Here is a 17,965-nt window from a genome sequence, read left to right as displayed (position 1 = left end):
ACTTCCTTGTTCTTAATTTCCATCCCCTGCAAATCTCACATCTAACAAAGGGGAAGGTAACTTCTAGTTTATTTTTGCCTTTTTTTATATTTATTTTTGGAGCAATTGACAGAATAACCTAAACCATTTTCTTAATCTTTACTAACTGTCCTAACCACCTGTATCTGTTAGGCCAACTCACAAAGTCCAGTTAAATCACAGGCCTAACTAATCACCCTTGCTCTTATAAGAATCATCTTCCGTATGATCTGTAAGTAAATTGCCCTGTGAGCACTGGGATTTTCCCATGCAACAATCACACTATATTAGATAAAATGGGATCTTTTCACATAGTAATCTTACCATGCCAAATACAGCAGGAACAGGGCAGCAGCAAGCAGGAAGAGGCGCAGCAAAAGCAAGGGGGCATTTCAGAGACAATCCTGCCGGAGCTTTGTTTAGTCTTTGTAGATTTGCTATTTGGTGGATTGGACTCCATAAATTCCATTGCTGATGGCTACTTCTCCGACATGACCACTGGCAGGAATCGAACCTGGGTCTCTGTAAGAAAAAATGTCCTTAACTGCTGAGCCATCTCTCAAGTCTCCAGACCGTCTCCTATTTTTTAATACAAAAATTAGCAGCCTTATTTCTATAGAAATGTTAAACTAAAATTTCCCATTTGTGTAGGGTAACATGTTCTATTAAATATATATGATTTTGATTACAGAAAGCAATATACTTCAAATAAATTGTTACTTTGTACTAATTTGTTGTGTTTAATGCCATGGTGTATACTAATTCTGACAAAATATAAATAGCTTAATCTTGATATTGATTTTTGTCTTATTAACATATATAACCACTGGAAATTATCAAAAGACATTTACTTTTCTGTATATTAAATCAACAAGGCAGGCGATTATCATAACAGTATACATGAAAGATTGCATTTTCAGTGCATTTTAAAATTTAGCTAAGTTATAGATTCTGTCAAAATACAATTTTTCATAACTAGGTTTTAAAATATAATTAGATTTTCTTAGCAACTGTTGTTTTTAAGTAGAATTTACTTGTTCTAACAGGAAAACTTATTTATGTGATTTTAGTACAATTAAAATTTCTCCGTATTGATATACAACTCATAAATTTAGTAACAAAACATGATTGAGGAGTGTCTGTCCATCTGATTATCGAGAAGTAATCTGCTGACCTGCATGCACATCTTCAGTGTGCAATGTGATTGATCTAATATGCAGTCTACTTACCAAGTCTCTCAATGCAGTTGCTGTTAATTATTTACCAATGTGAAAACTGAATTAATGACAGGAAAGTAGTGGTAAATGCTGAATGTGCCCTTTTGATTTTTTTTTTTTGGGGTGTGTGGCACACTTGATATGGTTCCTTTTGTAAGGTTAAAATTTTATAGATCTTGCTATGATGCTCATTCTAGGTTACACTCTTTGTAGTAAGGAGGAGCGGGCTGGCTACGCCCTGCCCGGGTAGCTTAGCCCTGAAATAACCACACAGAAATTGTATTAATTAAATTACTGCTTGGCCCATAAGCTCTAGCCTCTTATTGGCTCACTCCCACACCTTGATTCAACTCATTTCTAATAATGTGTATCACCACTTGACTGTGGCTTACTGGCAAGAGTCTAACCTATGACCCATGGCGTCTGCCACACTGCTCTTCTTCCCAACATTCTGTTCTGTCTACTCCACCCAACTAAGGGCTGCCCTATCAAAAGGCCAAGGCAGTTTCTTTATTCAACCAATGAAAGCAACGCAAATACGGAATGACCTCCTACACCAACTCTTTGACTCGAGGGATTTTCCTCCCTCAATATTTGAGTAGGTGGAATTTTGGGTTTGTGTTACTGTGTGTAAATTTTGTGGTAGTTTTATTTATTTTTCTTATATATAAGTTTATGTTCTGAGCAGATAATTCTCTTGTCAAGATGAGGCTCCTTGCAAGAAGTCCCCACTTTCTGGTACTATGTATAAAAAAATTTATTGACATAGGAGACTTGTAGTATACAGACTCATAAAACTTTTAGAAATTGATTTGAGGAAATAAAAAAGCTGAAACTACAGATTTAAAGGCACTTTTATAATTAATCATAGCTTTCGGTCAATATTTATTCTTTTTTTCTTTACTTTTTTATTTTATTTTTTAAAAAAAGAAAACAAACTACCTTTTTACACTTAACATGCCAATCCCAGTTCCCCCTCCCTCTCCTCCTCCCATTCCCTCCACATTTACCCCATTCCACTCCCTATCCACTCCCCAGAGAGGTCAAGGCACATTGCTCTGAGGAAGGATCAAGGTCCTCTCCCCTATATCCAGGCTGAGCAAGGTATCCATCCAAAGAGAATGGGTTCCAAAAAGCCAGTACCAGCAGCAGGGAGAAGTTCCTGGTGCCACTGCCAGTGGCCCCGCAGTCTGCTCCATCCATACAACTGTCACCTATATTCAGAGGGTCTAGCTTGGTCCTATGCTGGTTCCTGCCCCATCCTGTTGGAGTTGGTGAGTTCACATTAGCTCAGGTAAACTGTTGCAGTGGGTGTCCTCATCATGGTCTTGACCTCTTTGCTCATAGTCTCACTCCTCCCACTCTTCATCGGGACTTTGGGAGCTCAGCCCAGTCCTCCACTATGGGTCTCTGTCCCTGCCTCCATCAGTTGCTGGATGAAAGTTCTATGGTGACGTTTAAGATAGTCATCAATCTGACTATAGGGTAAGGGCATCAAAATTCCAAATGATCCAATTAAAAAATGGGGTACATATCTAAACAGAGAATTCTCAACAGAAGAATCTCAAATGGCTGAAAGACACTTAAGGAAATGTTCAACATGCTTAGCCATCAGGGAAATACAAGTCAAAATGACTGAGAGACCATCTTACACCAGTCAGAATGACTAAGATCAAAAACACCAATATTGGAAATTAATTAACTAATGGCACAAGGTTTTGCTCTGTGGCCCCGGCTGGGCCCAAACTTATTAACAATTCTTATACATTGTTAACATTGTGCTGCATGATGGCTAATTTTATTTTTATGTTTTATACATCCTTTAACGTTTTGATAGTAGTTTAAAAATCATAGTATTGATGCTGTTGTAGGACTGCTGAAGAAAGCTGACATTTTAGTATGCTTTGAAATGTGTGTCTTTGATGAACTTTAATACAATGCTTTGCAAGGAGAAAACATGTATTTGTTTTAGTTCATGGTACATTGATTTCTTGCTACTGTATGACTTTGAATACTGATGATAAATAAGATGTCATATGGAAGGTAATTGCCTTCCATCCTTTCTAAAGATCTAGTGACAATTTGTTTCCAAATAGCAAGGGACCTTAGACTTTCCAGAGGAGCAAGATGAAGAAGCTAGGACTTGTGTGTGTGTGTGTGTGTGTGTGTGTGTGTTGTGTGAAATTTTACAAATAAGTGAATTGTGGGAAAAGTTGCCTTTCAAATTTTGATTTTCATTGTTATATATAAAGTTTAGGATACAATCTTCAAGTCATGAAATGTGTTTAGTGTTTGTAATAGTTATCTTCTTCATAGATGTGAAAAATACCCAATGGAAACAACTTAAGGAAGGAAGGGTTTATTCTATCTTGCAGTTTGAAGAGATGTCCTTCAAGTGAAAGAAGGCATGGTGGTGCCTTTTGGTACTGACCAGAACTTGAGGCTACTGCTTGTTATATCTCTGCAGAATCAGGAAGCAGAGAAGACTCAGGCAATAGAAAACTTGATACTTCAGAGATAACATTTGCACTAATGAGATTCTACTTATTAAAAATTCCATAAGCTTCCCAAACAATGCCACTCACTAGGGACCAAGTTTTCAAACACATGAGCCAATTGTGAACATTCTGCATTAAAACCATAAAGTGGTTTTAATATAAAGCTTTAAACATAGATTAGATAAGTTTTTGTTAGCTACATGCCTGTGGCCTATGTGTCTATGTCCTGGAAACCCAACTGGGATTGATGGGCCATTAAAGCAAACACATCAAAAACCTAATTGAGATATTCATTAGTATGACTATAGGATAGAGTCATTTCAGGTTCTCTGTCCTCAGCTGCCCCAAGAACTAACTGGGGACATTGCCCTGGGCACCTGGGAAGCCCTCTAGCACCAAATCTCTTGCCAACCCTAAGATGGCTCCCTTAATTAAGATATGTGCTTCCCTGCTCCCCTATCCAACCTTCCTTTATCCCGAATATCCCGTTTCCCAAGTTCCCCCCAACCTCCCCTTCTCACTTTTCTCTCCCCCTCTCCCCTTATCCCCCTCCCACCCCACCCCCAAGATCCCATTTTTTGCCCGGCAATCTTGTCTACTTCCCATATTCAGGAGGATAGCTATATGTTTTTCTTTGGGATCACCTTCTTATTTAGCTTCTTTAGGAGATCAAATTATAGACTCACTGACCTTTATTTATCTCTAGAAACCAATTATGAGTGAGTACATCCCATGTTCATCTTTTTGGGTCTGGGTTACCTCACTCAGGATAGTGTTTTCTATTTCTATCCATTTGCATGCAAAATTCGAGAAGTCATTGTTTTTTACCGCTGAGTAGTATTCTAATGTGTATAAATTCCACACTTTCTTCATCCATTCTTCCATTGAAGGACATCTAGGTTGTTTCCAGGTTCTGGCTATTACAAATAATGCTGCTATGAACATAGTTGAACAAATGCCCCTGTCATATGATCGGGCATCTCTTGGGTATATTCCCAAGAGTGGCATTGCTGGGTCCAGGGGTAGGTTGATCCCGAATTTCCTGAGAAACCGCCACACTGCTTTCCAAAGTGGTTGCACAAGTTTGCATTCCCACCAGCAATGGATGAGGGTACCCCTTTCTGGAGATGGATGGAGATAGAGACAGAGACCCACACTGGAGCACCGGACTGAGCTCCCAATGTCCCAAGTTGAGCAGAAGGAGGGAAAATATGAGCAAAGAAGTCAGGACCACAAGGGGTGTACCCACCCACGGAGACAGTGGGCCTGATCTATTGTGAGCTCACCAAGGCCAGCTGGACTGCGACTGAAAAAGCATGGGATAAAACCGGACTCTGAATATGGCGGACAATGAGGGCTGCTGAGAAGCCAAGGACAATGCCACTAGGTTTTGATCCTACTTTATGTTCTGGCTTTATGGGAGCCTAGCCAGTTTAAATGTTCACCTTCCTAGACCGGGATGGAGCGGGGAGGACTTTGGACTTTCCACAGGGCAGGGAACCCTGACTGCCCTTCGGACTGGAGTGGGGGGGGAGAGAGAAGTGGGGGGAGGGGGAGAGGAGAGGGAGGAGGGGGGAAAAGGGAGACGGGAGACGGGGAGGGAGGTGGGAGGCGGGGAGGAGGCGGAATTTTTTTTTCAATAAAAAATTATAAAAAAAAAAAGATTCACCAAATAAATATTTTAGACTTCAATGTCAAAAAACAAAAACAAAAACAAAAACAAAAAAACCCTAATTGAGTAACCCTAAACACTGAAACAGCTATAATAAAATATAGGCAATATCCTATACATGATATAGGTATAGGAAAAACTTTCTAAATTGGAGTCCATTTTCCCAAGAATTAAGATCAACAGTTGACAAAGCTCTACTTCATAAAACTACAAAGCTTCTGCACAGTTAAAGAAACAGTCAGTGAAGTGAAGAGGAAGCCCAAGAATGGGAAAGGATCTTTGTCAGCTCTATGTCTGAGAACATACAGAATATGTAGAGAACTAAAAAGAAAACCAAAGGACTAAATTACAATAACAAAAGCAAGCAAGCAAACAAACAAAAACCACCTTTAAATAAAGAAAACAAATGACCCATTTAAAAAAAAATGAGCCTGAGACCGGAATAGATGGTTCAAAAAAGATAAAGAAAAATTAAATGCTAAGAAATGCCTCAGACTACTGAGACCTCAAGAACAATGGCAATAGGTTTTTGATCCTACTGCACCTATTGGTTTTGTGGGAGCCTAGACAGTTTGGATGTTCACCTTACTAGACATGGATGGAGGTGGGTGGTCCTTGGACTTCCCACAGGGCAGGGAACCCTGATTGCTCTTTGGGCTGACGAGGGAGGGAGACTTGATTGGGGGAGGGGGAGGGAAAGGGGAGGCGGCTGGGGGGAAGAGACAGAAATCTTTAATAAAGAAAGAAAGAAAGAAAGAAAGAAAGAAAGAAAGAAAGAAAGAAAGAAAGAAAGAAAGAAAAAAGAAAAAATGCCTCAGAAATTATTCATCTCTAACAATTAGTGAAATACAAATCAAAACAACTTTAAGATTTCATTGTATCCCTGTCAGAATAACAAATACCAACGAAAGAATGGACAACAGATGCTGCAGGGGATGCATAGAAAAGAGAACCCTTATTCCTTGTTGCCAGAACTACAAAGTGGCCCAGCCACTCTGGAGTATTATCAAAAGCTAAAAATAAACTTAATATTTGACTCACCTATACCTCTCCTTGGTTTATGCCCAAAGACCTTGATATTCTACTTCACAGATACTTGCTCAACCATGTTCTATTGACAATACCTAGGAAATGGAAACAACTTAAATGTCCTTCAGTTGAAGAGTGGGAAATGAAAATATGTTACATATACACTATGGAATACTATTCAGCTGTAAGAAAAAATGAAAATGTGAACTTTTCAGGTAAATGAATGGAACTAGGAAAGATCATACTGTGAGAGGTAACCCATACTCAGAAAGACAAATGTCACATGTTCTCTAGCTCCAAATCTTCAGATATAAGTACGTATCTTGGAGTAACTGCAGAAATCAGGAAAGTAAAAAAAAAAAAAAAAAAAAAAAAACACCATTGCCAAGGTGCAGAGTGGGGTAACAGTAGAAAGAGGGCAAGTGATCAGACAGAGGAAACGGAAAACGTGGGAGGCTCTAATTAGGCAGTGGGAACTAAACATTCCTGTAATATAGTAAGTCTTTGTATAAATATACATACACAGTTTAAGTGAAAATTTCCCATCAGGGCTGACAATACTTTCTCCAGGAAACAAGGCACTTCAGACACAGATCCCAGAGACCTCTGATTTGGAACTTATTTGAAATCCTCCTCCCTGAGGACTAGATTTCATGGTACCAGAAAACACCATGCAATCTTCCAAAGGCAGGAAGCAACCACAGTGCTACCCAGCTATGATGCTCATGAATGACACCGGTCACCATGGCATGGTAATCCTAGGGATGCAGTAGTGACATACGTTTCTTGTCAGTAAGGGGACTTTATTATTTTATTTTTTGTACCTAGAAGTATTTCAGAGTAGCCATTCTTTTTTAAATGTCTTCTAAATTGATTTTTATTGAGCTCTACATTTTTCTTTGCTCCCCTCCCTGCCTCTCTCCTCCCCTTCAACCCTCTCCCAAGGTCCTCATGCTCCCAATTTACTCAGGAGCTCTTGTCTTTTTCTACTCCTATGCAGATTAGATCTATGCATGTTTCTCTTAGTGTCCTCATTGTTGTCTAAATTCTCTGGGATTATGATTTGTAGGCTGGCTTTCTTTGCATTATGTTTAAAAACCACTTATGAGTGAGTAAATGTGATAATTGTCCTTCTGTGTCACTCAAAATGATGTTTTCTAGCTCCACCCATTTGCCTGCAAAATTCAAGATGTCGCTATTTTTTCTGCTGTGTAGTACTCCATTGTGTAAATGTACCACATTTTCCTTATCCATTTTTTGGTCAAGAGGCATTTAGGTTGTTTTCAGGTTCTGTCTATGACAAATAAAGCTGCTATGAATATAGTTGAGCACATGTCCTTGTGGCACGATTGAGCATCCTTTGGATATATACCCAAAAGTGGTATTACTGAGTCTTGAAGAAGGTTGTTTCCTAATTTTCTGAGAAATCACCACACTGACATCCAAAGGGGTTTTACCAGCTTGCATTCCCACCAGCAATGCAGGAATGTTCCCTTTACCCCACAGCATCTCCAGCATAAGTTGTCATCAGTGTTTTTGATCTTGGTCATTCTTACAGGTGTAAGATGGAATCTCAGAGTTGTTTTGATTTGCATTTCTCTGATGACTAAGGATGTTGAACATTTCCTTAAATGTCTTTCAGACATTTTAAATTCCTCTGTTGAGAGTTTTCTGTTTATTTAGGTCTGCACTCATTTTTTTTTTATTGGATTATTTGTTCTTTGGATGACCAATTTCTTGAGTTTGTATGTTTTGGAGATCAGACCTCTGTCTGATGTGGGGTTAGTGAAGATCTTTTCCCATTCTGTAGGCTGTTGTTTTGTCTTGTTGACCATGTCCTTTGCCTTACAGAAGCTTTTCAGCTTCAGGAGGTCCCATTTATTAATTGTTTCTCTCAGTGTCTGTGCTGCTGGGGTTATATTCAGGAAGTGGTCTCCTGTGCCAATGCATTCAAGTGTACTTTCTACTTTCTCTTCTATAAGGTTCAGCGTGGCTGGCTTTATGTTGAGGTCTTTGATCCATTTGGACTTGAGTTTTGTGCATGGTGTTAGATATGGGTCTATTTTCATTCTTCTACAGATTGACATCCAGTTTTGCCAGCACAATTTGTTGAAGATGCTCTCTTTTTTCCATTGTATACTTTTAGCTCCTTTATCGAAAATCAGGTGTTCATATGTTTGTGGGTTAAAGTCAGGGTCTTCTATTCGATTCCATTGGTCGACTTCTCTGTTTTTATGCCAATACCAGGCTGTTTTCAGTACTGTAGCTCTGTAGTAGAGTTTGAAGTCAGGGATTGTGATGCCTCCAGAAGTTCTTTTATTGTACAGGATTGTTTTGGCTATCCTGTTTTTTTTTTTTTTTTTTTTTTTGCTCTTCCATATGAAGTTGAGTACTGTTCTTTCGAAGTCTATGAAGAATTTTGCTGGGATTTTGATGGGCATTGTGTTGAATCTGTAGATTGCTTTTGGTAAGATTGCCATTTTTACTATGTTAATTCTACCTACCCAAGAGTATGGGAGATGTTTCCACTTTCTGGTGTCTTCTTTAATTTCTTTCTTCAAAGATTTAAAGTTCTTGTCGTACAAGTCTTCCACTTGTTTAGAGTTACTCTGAGATATTTTATGATAGTTGTAGCTATTGTGAAGGGTGATGTTTCTTTGATTTCTTTCTCAGCCCTTTTATCAACATAATAGCTTTTCTTATACACAAAGCCAAATAAAGCATCTGCCTAATGCTGTTCAACAATCTTGAAGTGTTTTTCATTTTTTACTCTTTCTCTTTCAAAATTCTCTGCAGGCATTTGGGCAATCCTTCTCTACTCATCGTAAAGTGGCTGAGGATGGAGAGACTCGGGAGGAAACACTTCTACAAGAGTCTGCATCCAAGGAAGCTTATTATCTAAACAAGATCTTGGAGATGCAGAATGAACTGAAGCAGAGCCGGGCTGTGGTCACAAATGTCCAGGCAGAAAATGAGAGGCTCACAGCTGTTGTGCAGGAACTGAAGGAGGTAAACAAACCATTCCCTTTAAGAGTTGTCTTTCAGGATCTGTTTGTCTTTAGAAATTTCCCCACAGAGACACTCCTCTATGTGTTTTTACTACAATTAAGTTAACAATCAAAATCAACCATCACAGATAAGGATAAACAAAATTTGGCAAGTCCTTAGTTTGATAGATGCTGTGTGACTGTAACAATTGAATTAACAGTATTGTATTTATTTAATAAAATGATTAATCTTGTTTCCATTGTATTACTGATACTGATAAAGGCATATACACTTAGGTGTTGTGTGTGAACTGTGACCTTATGTATACATGCATGTGTGTTACAAACCTCATCTAAATATAATTGTAGGGTACCATAATGGAAAAATTGTTGAATTAAGTTTTAGGAAAATAGTATTCTGGTCTCAACTCTGCTACTAGTTTTAGTATTATGTTCATTTATGTGCAAGTTTTTTTAAAAAGTTATATTGCTATATTCCTGGCCCATAATAAACAAATGCTGTTATCATTAGTAACTTTGTGCATCCTTCATAAAATATTGTTGATGTTATTATTCATTATATAGGTCTGTATTTGTACATTAAAAAACATTAGCTAGCCATGTGTGATGGTGTGTCCCTGTGATAATTGCATCTGGGGAGCTTCCCAGACCAGCCTGGGCTATGTTGTAAGACTTTGCCTCAAACACAAACCAAAAGAAAGAAACAAACCCCAAATAAAACAGCAAAAATAAATAAAAAAACACATTAATCTTCAGTTTATCATCTTGAAACCTCTTGGTTGCGATTTAAGGTAGACAAAAGGAATCACTGTATATTTCTGTTTCTGTTTTGATCATTAAAAATCTTCTTATGCTTAACTGTAAAAAGTCTCAGTTTTCATATAATTCCCTTTACACTTTAAACAAGCTTTTATTTTTATTAACCTTTAGTATTTATTTATGCTGTGTGTGTGTGTTTGTGCACACACACTTGTTCTACAATGGAGGTCAGAGGAAACTTGCAGGACTAGGTTCTCTCTTTCTACCACGTGAGTGACCTAGGTATCAACTCAGATTTTCAGGCTTAGTGTCAAGTATACCTGTCATCCCACTGACCCCATTTTTTATTAGCCTTAATGTATATGTATCTTTAATGTTAAATTATTTAAAATATTTTTGAAAGTAAAGGGAATATAAAGAAAAAAATTATCGCTTAAATCCAGAAACCAATTAGGAGATAACAGATAATCCTGGTTTTTTTTTTTTGTTTGTTTGTTTTGTTCTGTTTTTTGTTTTTTGTTTTTTCGAGATAGGGTTTCTTTGTGTAACAGCCCTGGCTGTCCTGGAACCCTCTGTGTAGACCAGGCTGGCTTTGAACTCAGAGAGATCCACCTGCCTCTGCATTCCAAGCTCTGGGATTAAAGGCATGTGCTACCACTTGGCTTGATAGTGGATAATTTTAATCAAATTACAGGTAATGCTACATAATGAGTGAAATAAGTAAAATTCCCATTTTATTTTGACCAGCATCACTTTGATAAAAACACAGAGGTGGGTGAATTTATATAGTATTTAAGTGACCCACCCAGCAGGTCCTAAGTTATTCCAGGGTCTTGAAGAGGCACTATCTGAAAGACATGGGGGGAAGGAGGGGGGGAGAAACGGACGCCAAGCAGTATTCCTTGTCAAGGCATCCCGTTTATTGAAGCAAGTTTTATGTCTTATATACTCTATATATATAGGAGCTCGGGGCAGGGGGAAGTGAGGAAGGGGGAAGGGGGAAAGGGAAGGAGGGGCTCGGTAGCTAGGCAACTAAGTGGGGCAGTTTGAAAGCTAAGCAGGGCAGTTGCAAGGTCAGTGGCTAGAACACCTGCTGTTAGTGATAAGCAGCAAGCCCTGAAGACACTCTGTGGTGCTTTCCAGAGCTTGAGTCTCCATGGTCAGCACGTAATGTTTTGGCTAACTTTAAGTTTTCTTGTCTCAAGATTTTTACTTCAAGGCCCTGTGAGATGTGAGAAANGAGATGACCCCCAGAACATCAATATTTTGAGATACTCGGGACAAGATTTAGTACTTTAAGAAAAAGCTGAAGATTTTAGACACATAACAAACAGACTGACTTAGCAAGAATTACTAGTGGCCTTTCTAGGAGGTCAGCTATCTTGGGGAAAAAAGAGAGGAGGGAGTTGTGAGGGTACCTACCCCAACCTGCTCTGCTTGTTTTTAAAAAAAGATGATGAAGTCCCCCTCCCTCGTCAGCCCAAAGAGCAATCAGGGTTCCCTGCCCTGTGGGAAGTCCAAGGACCACCCACCTCCATCCAGGTCTAGTAAGGTGAGCATCCAAACTGCCTAGGCTCCCACAAAACCAATAGGTGCAGTAGGATCAAAAACCCATTGAGGTCTCAGTAGTCCTCATTGTCCGCTATGTTCAGCGAGACCGGTTTTAACCCGGGCTTTTTCAGACTCAGGCCAGCTGGCCTTGGTGAGTTCCCAATAGAACATCCCCCTTGTCTCAGTGTATGGGTGCACCCCTCGCGGTCCTGAGTTCCTTGCTTGTGCTCTCTCTCCTTCTGCTCCTGATTTGGACCTTGAGATTTCAGTCCGGTGCTCCAATGTGGGTCTCTGTCTCTGTCTCTTGTCTCCTTTCATCGCCTGATGAAGGTTAATATTCAGGAGGATGCCTATATATTTTTCTTTGGGTTCTCCTTCTGAATTTAATGTTTATATCTCCTCTTTTAGGTCTAACATATTGAGTATAACCTAAATAGATTCATTTAAAGATTATTATGGAACACTTGTTTTGTAATAAATTAACCCCACATCTACATTGCTTAAACTATAAAATTAGATAATTAAACTTTTGGGCTAGTAAGATGTCTCAGTGTGTAAAAGTGCTTACTACACAAGCCTTGCAATCTGAGTTCAATTTCTGGAACCATGTAAAAGTAGAAGAAGAGAACTGACTGAAAAGTTGCCCTTTGACCTCTACATGCGTGTCACAGCTTCTCTCGGTTGCCTCTTTAAACTCTTGCTCATTTCTTTCACAAACCATTTCCAGAAGCCTAAGAACCGCATGGTCAGACTTAGCAAGAGTCCCAGTACTTTGTACTATTTTTATGTATTAGTTACTTTTCTTGCTACTATAACAAAATACCTGTCAAAATCAATTTAAGAAGAGAGGATTTGGCTAAGAGCTTGAAGGTTCAGTCTATCATGGGAAGGTGCCTGGCCACATTGTATCTACATAAGGAAGAGGGTGGGGCTGGCTTTATTCATTTGTGGATGTTGTTACCCACATTCAGGGTGGGTCTTCCTACTTTATTTTAATTTCTTTGGAAATGCCTTTACTGTAACATCATGACTTTTTTTCTCCTAAGATATTCAGAATTTGGATAAATTGACATTCAAGAGAAACCATTACAGTACCGTAGCTGTTAAGGTCTGAATGTGTCTCCCTCAAATTCATATATTAAAACTTAATCATTAATGTCATTGTATTAAGAGGAGGGTCCTTGAAGAGATGATGAAGTCTTGAGTAAAAAAAGAGCTCAAGAATAGGATAAAAGGAACTAGATAAGATGTTTTAATCTCCTTATCTATATTAAAGCAGCAGCCCTTCCCTCTCGACAACACAGCAAGAAGGTTGCATCTTGAGCTAGAGAAATAACTTAATGGTCAGGGACACACATCAGTCTTGGAGATGACTCACATTTGATTCCCAGAACCCACCTTATAACCAGCTGGCACTCCAGATCCAACCCTCTCTGAGGGCACCTATTCTCACATGTGCGTATCCCTATGCAGACCAACATGCATAAAGATAACTAAAAATAAAGTAAATCTATTTAGAAAAGGGCTCCACCTTGGAAGCAGACAGTAGCTCTTACTAGATATCATCCATGGTGGTGCCTTAATTTTATTTAGACTTCCTCCAGAACTATGAGATTTTTTTTCTTTACAACCTTTCAAATCTATGGTATTCTGATGTAACAGTAGGACTAGGATTAGATAATAGCTAAATTTGTAGTTTGTTGGGACTTTATGATAGCTTTTAACAGGATATGACAGCTGTATTTCAAACGCTGCCTTATCCCTATGTTTTTAAAGCCACATTAGAATTTCATTTTCCCTTCTCTAGAATATATAATTAAGTTTTATAATATATCAGTGCCTCAGCTTCCAGAAATCTATTATATCTACATCTGTTCCAATGCAAGGAGTCCATACCCATAGAGCCATAGGTCAAGAAGGCACCTTAGTAGTAATTTGGTAATGACTCTTTGCAGGACAATAATTCTTTGACATCACTAAAAGATGTATCTCTATTAGATACATATGGCATTCTACAGAATATATAATAAATTAACAAGTTTTTTTTTCAAGTAAAAGCATGTTTTATTTGTTACTTATTTTGGTATTTACAGCTTTAGGACAGTGCTTGACACAAACAGATTATTTTAGAAATAATTTTTATTGAAGCTTAAAAAAATAAGTTAAACTAAACTGAGCAGTGGTGGTACACGCCTTTAATCCCAGCACTCGGGAGGCAGAGGCAGGCGGATCTTTGTGAGTTCAAGGCCAGCCTGATCTACAAGAGCTAGTTCCATGACGGCTCCAAAGCTACAGAGAAACCCTGTCTCGAAAAACCAAAAACAAACAAACAAACAAAAAATAGGTTCAACTAAAAGAACATGTTTTAGGAATTCTCCATCCCTGGACTCAAATATCTGCTGTACCACCTACCAACAATGTAATCTGGGCAAGTTGTATTTGTTTCCTTTGTCATCAGCTTTCCAGTTGCTGTAATAAACACTTGAGAGAGTCAACTTACAAAGATAAAGGATTTATTTTGACTTGAATTTTGGGGATTTTAGTCCATATCAAAAGGTCCTGTTGTATTTGGGTGAGACAGCACATCATGGCAGAGAACACTTGGCAGAACAAACTAGAACTCACTACAATCTTTATACAAACAGAGAACAAGAGAGAAAGAGGCTGGGGCTCCACTGTTCCATTTAAGGCAGGCTTCTCAGACTGGAAATATCCCACAACAGCCTACTTCTTAACCTTTTTGCTGTCTCCCAATAGTGCCAAGCTATAGACCAACTCTTTACCACATGGCTCATCGTATTGGGTAAGGTCTTTCTTTTCAGCCAGGAGATGATAATACTAACAAATAGACCCTTTAAAAATGCCTGGTGCAATAAAGGTTTGAAAGTAGTTCTCATTTTCTATCTCTTGCCTCCCTCCCAAGGCTCTTGCTAGTGTCTGGCCACTCTAATTGTTACTCTGTGGTTAAATGAAGAAGGTTCTCTGTGTTTCACCAGCTGTATTTATAGTTTCTGAATCTACAGAGAATAACTTTCTTAGTTTTATATTTGTGTGGACAGATTTAGCCTATTCCCAAGAACTATTTTGGCAAAAGTGTCTTAAAATCCCCTCAGAATGTGCATATCTAGAGCAACTGGCACTCTCTCACATGATGTGGTCTTGGGTCAGCACCCTGGCCATTCTTTTTAGCATTGATTTGTGACATCTGTTTACAATGTGTTAAAAAAAAAGTTTTCACTGATTATATTTACCTTTGTTGATGATCCTTAAAAATATAAACCATTGGACCTATGTGTTCTCTTTGTACATTCAATTCAGCTTTAATCCTTTGGTTTCAGTCTTTCCTTTGTTTATCCATTCAATATCTTTAATGTCTGTAGTAAGCTAGGCAGATGCCTTTACAAACAAATGATCTGTCTTCTTTGACTATAGTTTTTTTTTCTTTTCAAAAAGATCATTTAGTTTGCGCTTTAAAAATGATTTTCAGTCCACAACACCAGAGAATCTAGAAAGCAAAGAGGACCTTAAGAGAGACATACATGGATTTACATAGGAAGGAAAAAAAAAACAAAAAGATCTCCTGAGTAAATTGGGAGTGTGGTGGTCATGGGAGAGGGTAGAAAGAGGGAGGAGATGAATGGAGGGGAGTGGAAAAAAAAGTATAGCTCAATAAAAACAATAAAAAGAATGATTTTTAAATGTCAGATTTATTCTTTTCTTTTTCTTTTTTTTTTTGTTTTGTTTTTTCGAGACAGGGTTTCTTTGTAGTTTTTGGTGCCTGTCCTGGAACTATCTCTTGTAGACCAGGCTGGCCTTGAACTCACGGAAATCCACCTGCCTCTGCCTCCTGAGTGCTGGGATTAAAGGCACGCGGCCAACACCACCCGGCTAAATGTCAGATTTCTTTAAAAATTTTGATAGATATTATTAAAGTGTCATCTAAAAAGGCAGTGCCAATTTAAATACAGGAAATCTTTTCTGTTATCTAACAACCAGGGTTTCTTTTCTACATTTTCTGAAACCTAGAGTAAGGAAGTTTTCTACTGATTGCTTTTGTTGTTGTTTCAGAACAATGAGATGGTGGAGCTACAGAGAATACGAATGAAAGATGAAATCCGAGAATATAAATTCCGGGAGACCAGACTCCTTCAGGACTATACAGAACTGGAAGAAGAAAATATTACATTGCAAAAACTGGTGTCCACATTAAAACAGAACCAGGTGAGGATTAAGAAGATTTTCTTTTAAAGTTATACCATAGATAGATCTACATTTTCTGTTTTTTTTTAAATTTATTAAAGATTTCTGTCTCTTCCCCACCTCCGCCTCCCCTTTCCCTCAGATCTACATTTTCTAATAAATGAAGTTTATTCTTCCTTTTCTTTCAAAATGTTTATTTTTATGTGTGTGTATGAGCACATACAGGAGTGCAGGTGCTTGCAGGAGCCACAGACTCAGAATCGACCCTTGATGTGGGTGTTGGAGTCAGGTCCTCTGGAAGAGCAGCGCATGCCCTTTAACTGCTGAGCCATCTTTTTAGCCCTATACTTTGTTTCTTAAGAAAGAACTTGTCATGTTTTTTATACTCCTTTAATTTCTCTATCTTACTATGTCAGCTAAAATGTATAAGAAAAAAATGTAAGTAGTATAGTTTACAGTGCAGTTTTATTAAGTAAGCAAAATTTTAATTTGTTTTAACTTAGTGATCATTTGTTTTAGTACTAAGTCAAATATAATAAATTATAATAAATTTAACTTAGCAACTTCCTATTGCTGCTGGCGTACTAACTTGTTTTATACAGATAGCACCCTTAAGATCTTTCTATAAAACTTGTCTGCCTTCCTCCCCTTTTTCTGTCTCCCCTCTCTTCTCTTCCCTTCCCTTCTCTTTCCTTTCTTTCCCTTGTCTTCTCTTCCCTTTGTTCCTTCCTTCCCCAATGTCCCTTCCTTTACCCAATTCCTTCCTTTCTATCTTCCCTTCTTTCCTAGCTGCCCCTTCTGTCCCTCCCCATTTCTCCCCTCTGTTTTCATCTCTCCTCTGCTCTCTTTCCTTCCTTTCTTTTTTCTTCCCCTTTCTTTCATCTCTCCTCCTCCCCTTTGTCTCTCTGTCTCTTCTTTCATTTTAAATGCTTGATTTCTTTTTCAGCTGTAACCTTATTATAAAAGCCCCTTATAATTTACATTTTCTTCCTATAATAAAGCTTGGATGATGTTTTAGTTCATTTTTATTGCTGTAATAAAACACCATGACAAAAACAACTTAGGGAAGAAAGGGTCTATTTTGGTTTAGCAAGCAGGAAAGATATGGTGACAGGGACAAGAAGTTGGATGGTTATATTATATTTGCCCCTGGAAAGCAGAGAGTGATCAGGTAATGGAGCTGGGCTATAAGTTCTCAAGGCATATCCCGCAGTTACCAACTTCCACCAGCAAGACTCTACCTCCTAAAATTTCCACAGCCTTTCTAAATAGCACCAGTGGGTGTGAGTCATGTATTCAAACATGTGAGCCTATAGGGGACATTTCACATTCAAACCACAACATTCTGCTTCTGGCTACCCCACCCACCCCAGGCTAATGGACATTACTTGGTGCAAAATGCATTTAGTTTAACTGAATCCTACAGCTTCATGTTTGCCATCTGGGGCTTGTGATGAAAGTGGCTGTGCCCCATTCCTCTAGCTCTGCCTTCTGCAGTATATATAGCCTCTGTCTTAGGTAGGCTTCATACCATACCTAAGATGGTTCGTGATTCTGGTATTTCCAATATTTTAAATCTCCACTACAACTTAGGGTTCACCCTCACAGTTTCACGCTATGGTTTCTCAGGACCTTCTTTGAGGAACTTTATCATGCCACATGCTGGTTGGTCCCCAAAGTCTTTGAAACTGTGGAAGAAGACTTCATGATCCTTTCACTATTACATCTCTCATACCTGCAAAACTAGTACCACATGGTACTAGCAGACATTAGTAAGCTCTGCTGACACCTTGTATTGGAGCATGGTTCCATCTTATAACACTAGGTAATTCATTTCTAGGAGCTGGATATCACTTGGACATTGGAGCTTAGGTTCTCTGCTTTTAAAGAGATATATTTTTACTAGCCTTCTGTTATAGGGAGGCTGTTAGTTTGTTTCCTGGCTGCCTGGCAGCTCAGACCTGAAACAATCACACAGAATTTGTATTAATTAAATCACTGCTTAGCCCGTTA

The 17,965-nt window shown here is 38.5% G+C and overlaps 1 protein-coding gene across 7 annotated transcripts in view; it reads left to right on the top strand.

Annotated features, from left to right (window-relative positions):
• Nucleotides 1–17,965, top strand: part of Bicd1 (BICD cargo adaptor 1) — a 143,426-nt gene that overhangs the window by 58,453 nt on the left and 67,008 nt on the right. For all 7 annotated transcript variants that reach the window (XM_050126473.1, XM_050126472.1, XM_050126471.1 and 4 more), the window contains exons 2-3: nucleotides 9,231–9,443; nucleotides 15,821–15,973. In XM_050126473.1, the coding sequence (XP_049982430.1) occupies nucleotides 9,231–9,443; nucleotides 15,821–15,973 (366 nt within the window). The remainder of the gene's footprint in view (nucleotides 1–9,230; nucleotides 9,444–15,820; nucleotides 15,974–17,965) is intronic.

Source organism: Alexandromys fortis, unplaced genomic scaffold (genome assembly GCF_014885135.2).
Source record: "Alexandromys fortis isolate MF-2015 unplaced genomic scaffold, M_Fortis_MF-2015_v1.1 scaffold_260, whole genome shotgun sequence".
Lineage (NCBI taxonomy): Eukaryota > Metazoa > Chordata > Mammalia > Rodentia > Cricetidae > Alexandromys > Alexandromys fortis.
This window is presented reverse-complemented; position numbering and strand designations above follow the sequence as displayed.